The following is a 6,537-nucleotide window of genomic DNA, read 5'->3' as shown; positions in this document are numbered from 1 at the left end:
CTTTAGCCTAGGAACCATTGATGCTTCCTTTAGAACCTCCTTTAGCCTAGGAACCATTGATGCTTCCTTTAGAACCTCCTTTAGCCTAGGAACCACTGATGCTTCCTTTAGAACCTCCTTTAGCCTAGGAACCATTGATGCTTCCTTTAGAACCTCCTTTAGCCTAGGAACCATTGATGCTTCCTTTAGAACCTCCTTTAGTTCAGGGAAACTCAGGATGACTGAACAAGGAGCAGATCATGTAAGTTACCAAAGTAATAATCTGCCTAGAACCACTTGGAATCATCTAGAACCCAGAACCCAACTGGGAATGTTGTAGAACCACCTTTCCTAACTCCTTTAGGAAGCCTCCTAGCTCCTTTCCTAACTCCTTCAGGAAGCCTCCTAACTCCTTTCCTAACTCCTTAGGAAGCCTCCTAACTCCTTTCCTAACTCCTTTAGGAAGCCTCCTAACACCTTTCCTAACTCCTTTCCTAAGTCCTTCAGGTGGACAGATAAGGAGTTAGGAGGGACATGTTGGACGTTCTGTAGTTTGGGGGAAATTATTGTCGCAGCAAATAGAAAAACGGAACGAATTTACATATTAAGATAAAACTTTTATTTTCATTCAACTCAATGGAACAACTTTTATTTAACTCAGGAAGTCTCCAAACTAACTGACACACACACACACACACACACACACACACACACACACACACACACACACACACACACACACACACACACACACACACACACACACACACACACACACACACACACACACACACACTACTAAAAGCCTTTGACAGAGAACGATTCAAAACAATTACAATACGTGTGTGTGTGTGTGTGTGTGTGTGTGTGTGTGTGTGTGTGTGTGTGTGTGTGTGTGTGTGTGCTGCTTTCACTCTGTAAATTGACTGTGAGCGGTGCTCTGCTGTGATTGGCTGCTCTTCAGGAAGCAGGAAGTGATGCTGTGTTCAGGTGGAGCCATGCTGAAGGCCTGCAGGGAGGAGGTGGAGGAGGAGCAGGAGGTGGAGGAGGAGCAGGAGGTAGGAAAGGAGGTGGGGCAGGAGGTGGGGTAGGAGCTGGGGGTGGAGGTAGAGCAGGAGGTGGAGGAGGACGAGGGTGGGAGGAAGTTGAGGATGGACACCACGCTGCTGTTCATGTTGTTCAGGAAGAGATGTGTAGAGGGCGCCGCTGAGCTGGACAAACCTGCAAGACAACACAGGGATGAGAGGATGAATAATCTGAGACCAAGTTAATCCCAGTTAATCCTACTCTAATCTAGTCCCAGTTCTAATCCTAGTCCCAGTTTTAATCCTTACACTAGTTCTAATCCTCATCCCAGGTCTAATCCTAGTCCCAGGTCTAATTCTCACTGCCACTATATGCCAAGTGTTTATTCGATCATCTTTCACCTGAGAAGGCGGGGCCTATCGTTTGCCAGGTAATTTACACCTGGCACCAGGAGCAGGAAGAGGTGGAGGAGGAGGAGGAGGAGGAGGAGGAGGAGGAGGAGCAGAAGGAGGAGGAGGAGGAGGAGCAGGAAGAGGAGGAGGAGCAGAAGGAGGAGGAGGAGGAGCAGGAAGAGGAGGAGGAGCAGGAGGAGGAAGAGGAGGAGGAGCAGGAAGAGGAGGAGGAGCAGGAGCAGAAGCAGGAGGAGGAGGAGGAGGAGGAGGAGGAGGAGGAGGAGGAGGAGGAGGAGGAGGAGGCGCAGGAGCAGAGATTCCACGAGACGGAGCGTTTTCTAAAAGTTCCACCTTGGGAGCCTGGAACCTACTGGATAATCGGCTGAATTACAAACCTCCACCTTGGCTTTGACGTGTCATGGCCCCGCCTCCTGACCTATAACCCCGCCTCCTGACCTATAACCCCGCCTCCTGACCTATAACCCCGCCTCCTGACCTATAGCCTCACCTCCTGACCTATAGCCCCGCCTCCTGACCTATAACCCCACCTCCTGACCTATAACCCCACCTCCTGACCTATAACCCCACCTCCTGACCTATAGCCCCACCTCCTGACCTATAGCCCCGCCTCCTGACCTATAACCCCACCTCCTGACCTATAACCCCGCCTCCTGACCTATAGCCCCGCCTCCCTCTCTATGATGTCATCAACAACACCAACATGGTGGACTAACTGATCCAGGTGAAGCTGCAGTAGCTGCTTTAGTAAGGACACATGATGGATTTCTCTGGTTCTACGTGTTTCTTCTCTGGTTCTGGTGGAGTTCTGTGGCAGCGTTAAGCGCCGCCTACAGGCCTGGCAGATGTACTACATCGTGTTGAGGAGTTTCCATGGTGACGAGGAGGAAGACGTTTCCTGTGTGGATGGAAACTTTAAGATCGACGAGGAGAAAGACGACGGTTTCGGTTGGTGGAGACTGAATGTGACACAGACGAAGTGTGACGGTTCAGACCCGTTAGACCAGTTCAGACCAGGTCCAGGTCTGACAGGGTCCGGTGGGTGTGGCTTCCAGGGGGAGGAGCAGAGACTCACCACAGGCTTGGAGCTGCTGATCACCGACAGGAAACCCAGAGTGAGCCAGAGCTGCAGCGCCACCTTGAGTCTGAGAGAGAACAGAGCAGCGTGAGGAGGAGCTACACTCCCCCCGTTTCCATGGCAACAAGAGGACTCACCTGCAGCTTCCTCTTGGCTCTCCACCGAGCGACGCGCAGCCTCGTCTTCTCCCGACGCTCACGGATCTTCAACACAAACACGCCAAGAGTTTTACTTTCCTGTACGACTTCATGTTTCCAGTGTTTGTGTCCAGTCCTGCAGGTCCCTGTGTCTGCAGGTCCCTGTGTCTGCAGGTCCCTGTGTCTGCAGGTCTCTGTGTCTGCAGGTCCCTGTGTCTGCAGGTCCCTGTGTCTGCAGGTCTCTGTGTCTGCAGGTCCCTGTGTCTGCAGGTCCTTGTGTCTGCAGGTCCCTGTGTCTGCAGGTCCCTGTGTCTGCAGGTCTCTGTGTGTGCAGGTCTCTGTGTCTGCAGGTCTCTGTGTCTGCAGGTCTCTGTGTGTGCAGGTGGTCCCTGTGTGTGCAGGTGGTCCCTGTGTGTGCAGGTGACCCACCAGGTCAGCCAGGAGAGGCTGAGGCAGCGTCTTCTCCAGCTCCTTGCGGCGGTTCAGGTTCCGCCGCCGCAGTTCGTTCCTCCGCAGCTTGTACTCCTCATACAGACGCAGCTCATTGGTCCAGGGCAGCACGGAGGGGCGGGGGGTATGGGTGGGGGGCGGGGCTACTGAGGGGGGCAGGGGGGCAGGCAACTGGGGGTCTGGAGAGCACAGGAGAATGTACTCAGTACTGTACTCAGAGGTTAATGTACTCAGTACTGTACTCAGAGGAGAATGTACCCAGTACTGTACTCAGAGGTTAATGTACCCAGTACTGTACTCAGAGGAGAATGTACCCAGTACTGTACTCAGAGGTTAATGTACTCAGTACTGTACTCAGAGGAGAATGTACCCAGTACTGTACTCAGAGGTTAATGTACCCAGTACTGTACTCAGAGGAGAATGTACCCAGTACTGTACTCAGAGGTTAATGTACTCAGTACTGTACTCAGAGGAGAATGTACCCAGTACTGTACTCAGAGGAGAATGTACTCACTACTGTACTCAGAGGAGAATGTACTCACTACTGTACTCACGGCAGTTGTGATTGGCTGAGCTGAAGGCTGCCGGTCGGCTCATCTGATTGGTTGACAGTTTGGTCCAATGGCTGATCGACCTGCAAGTCTGAAGAGAAGCAACGATATACCAGGACCAGGACCAGGACCAGAACAGAACCTGTCCTGGTTCAGTTCTCCTGAATGTTCCTGCGGTTCAGACCAGAACCTCACCTCAAGCTGCGAGTCAAGGAGCAGGCTGGTTATCACCTCCTCCTCTGGCTCCTCCTCCTCCTCTGGCTCCTCCTCCTCGCCCCCTGGCTCCTCCTTGATACTGACTAGCTCCTCCTCCTCCTCCTCCTCCTCCGGCGCCTCCAGCTTCACCTGAAGGTGTGTGATCACCTGCGGAGCTGTAGGGGGCAGTGTAGAGCAGCCGGCCTGATCGCAGGCGTCTGAAGGCGGTGACATGGCGGGCGGAGGCGTGGCCCGGGTGGTGTCCGGCCTGTCAGGGCGGGGCAGCAGGGCGTCGGCCCAGTTGAACTGGTCCTGCTGGTCCACGTCTTTCCTGTGAGCCGCGTCTCGCCCTGCAGGACACCAGTCATTACAACGCCGCTCTATGGCGACGACAACCCCCAGTGTTACGCTGAGTTCTGCATCGCAACAGAACCGTGCAGACTAAAATCGCCTCCTCACCCGGCGGACTCCTGAAGGCGGTGGCGGTGGCGGCGGCGGCCCTCTGCTGGAGCTCCTCCTCCACGCCCTGCCGGTAGTACTTGAGCTTGAGCTCGGTGTAGCGCAGCCGCGCCCGGACGTTGTCATTCTCCTTCTCCTTCAGCGCCTTCTCACGCTGCAGCGCCGCCGCGCTGCGCTTGGCCAGCACTAGCTCCGCCTTCAGCTCCTCGAACTTGACCCCCACCACCTTCAGCATCTCGGCCAGCACCGTCTCCACGGCGCCGTTCACCGCCCGCTCCACCACCGCACCCATCTGGCCGCGGATCAGCGTCACGGCGATGCTGACGTCCATCTTGGTCTCTGGAATCAGATCAGATCTCATGTTGGAACCAACTGGTCCTTCAAGTTCTGCCTGGTGGTCTCCAGCTGGAGGAGCTGGTCCCCTCGTGGAGGGCCAGGCGTAACAGTAAAGCCCCCCCAGACCACCTCTACAGCCCTCCCCCCCCAGACAACCTCTAGTTACCCCCAAGACCACCTCTACAGACCCCCCCCAAGACGACCTCTACAGCCCCCCCCCCCCCAGACAACCTCTACAGTTACCCCCAAGACCACCTCTACAGACCCCCCCCAAGACGACCTCTACAGCCCCCCCCCCCCCCCCCAGACAACCTCTAGTTACCCCCAAGACCACCTCTACAGACCCCCTCCAAGACCACCTCTACAGACCCCGCCAAGACCGCCTCTACATACCCCCCCCCCCAGACCACCTCTACAGTTACCCCCAAGACCACCCCCCCTCTGAGACCACCTCTACAAAGCCTCTGCAGACCGACTGAGACTCTGAAGTCCGGGCGGAGTGAGCCCTCCTGTCACCCTGTCATCGTCCATTACGTCTCTGAATCTGACTGATACACGATCTTTGTGAAACAGGAGCTCTGTGCTAACATGCCAAATCGCTAATCGGGGCAACGGCTGAAAATCGATTCCGGAAAACGTCACACGTTTCCGTCCTGAGGTTGTTTTTTTATTCACCTCCTGTTTGAAGTGATTGGTATGGATGTTATGAAAAGAGAAAGACAGTTTAACTCACTGTTTCCAGTTCGTTTTTGGCTGAATGCTAACGAGCCTCCCTGCGATAAACAACCGGAAGTTAGCTGGTCGAAGCTCACGTAGACATAATAAAGAGTAGACGCCTCATCCACCGCTGCCGCCCAGCAGAGCGGCGCGTTACCAGGGCGGCCATCTTGGACCGGTGACAAGCGCTCCTGCAGCGCAGTACATCTATAGAGGAATGACGTCATTACACTATTAAAGTTGTCATGAATCACGCAATTCTCAAGCAATTTTCACGGAGTTTGTTTACAACAAGAGTCAGACATGATATATATATAGATATAGATATCTATATATATATCTATATATATATAGATATATATATCTATATATAGAGGGCGAGAGAGAGGGCGAGAGAGAGAGAGAGAAACGTAAATAGAACAAAAGAAACCCAGAAAACGTTCAGATGTGTTCAGGTTTTATTGACATTATCGCTCAGGACTATGGCTATACACTGCATTTGACAATTATTATTGTATAATTGTACTACTACAGTATTATTGTTATTGCTATTCTTATAATGATTATATTCTCATATTATTATTTTATTTTATATTTACTGGTATTCTCATTGTACTATTATTATTGCTCTTATTATTATTATATTACCGTATTATAATTATCTAATGTTGTTTATTATTATTATAGTTTTTATTATTGTATTATAGTTACTGGATTCTTATATTATCATTGATATTATTATTATAACCATTACTACGGCTGAGTATAGCCAGTAACTTATTTGCCCACGATGACAGTATTATCACAATACAGTGATTCTACTCAGTATATCGCTGGAAGTTTCTGTTTATCTGAAGAAATTCAGAATTTATTGACTGAACGTACTTTACAGGAAATACAAAACATTGTCAATCAATTTCACATGAATAACAGCCCAGTAAAACACAGTGTGTACTGCACATTACCACAGTGTGTACTGCACATTACCACACTGAACACAGTGTGTACTGCATATTACCACAGTGTGTACTGCACATTACCACAGTGTGTACTGCACATTACCACAGTGTGTACTGCACATTACCACACTGAACACAGTGTGTACTGCATATTACCACAGTGTGTACTGCATATTACCACACTGAACACAGTGTGTACTGCATATTACCACAGTGTGTACTGCACATTACCACACTGAA

General features: G+C 51.4%; 1 protein-coding gene across 3 annotated transcripts; it reads right to left on the bottom strand.

The window, feature by feature from the left end:
- Window positions 1-830: 830 nt before the first annotated feature.
- Window positions 831-5,392, bottom strand: LOC308119309 (uncharacterized protein). Of its 3 annotated transcripts, none has more exons than XM_080479241.1 (8): window positions 5,355-5,392; window positions 4,286-4,624; window positions 3,827-4,206; window positions 3,623-3,722; window positions 3,060-3,259; window positions 2,631-2,696; window positions 2,491-2,560; window positions 831-1,200 (listed from the first exon to the last, which is right to left on the bottom strand). In XM_080479241.1, exons 2-8 carry the CDS (start codon window positions 4,614-4,616, stop codon window positions 890-892), a joined length of 1,458 nt encoding a protein of 485 aa, XP_080335367.1. In that variant the 5' UTR covers window positions 4,617-4,624; window positions 5,355-5,392; the 3' UTR covers window positions 831-889. The 3 variants fall into 3 exon arrangements, with proteins under 3 accessions (XP_080335367.1, XP_080335368.1, XP_080335369.1); XM_080479242.1 differs by having other exon boundaries at window positions 3,635-3,722; XM_080479243.1 differs by having other exon boundaries at window positions 3,827-4,176.
- Window positions 5,393-6,537: the final 1,145 nt, after the last annotated feature.

Source organism: Lipophrys pholis, assembly GCF_963383615.2.
Source record: "Lipophrys pholis genome assembly, chromosome: 13".
Taxonomy (NCBI): Eukaryota; Metazoa; Chordata; class Actinopteri; order Blenniiformes; family Blenniidae; genus Lipophrys; species Lipophrys pholis.
The sequence above is the reverse complement of the archived record's forward strand: the minus strand, read 5'-3'. Positions and strand labels throughout refer to the sequence as shown.

What these genes read in the sequence shown, in the direction of transcription:
- LOC308119309 (XM_080479241.1), bottom strand. Translation starts at nt 4,616, where the DNA reads ATGGACGTCAGCATCGCCGTGACGCTGATCCGCGGCCAGATGGGTGCG. An exon ending in TCCTTGACTCGCAGCTTGAG is followed by an intron (nt 3,723 to 3,826) that starts GTGAGGTTCTGG and finishes GCTTCTCTTCAG; the next exon opens with ACTTGCAGGTCGATCAGCCA. An exon ending in GAGCCAAGAGGAAGCTGCAG is followed by an intron (nt 2,561 to 2,630) that starts GTGAGTCCTCTT and finishes GTTCTCTCTCAG; the next exon opens with ACTCAAGGTGGCGCTGCAGC.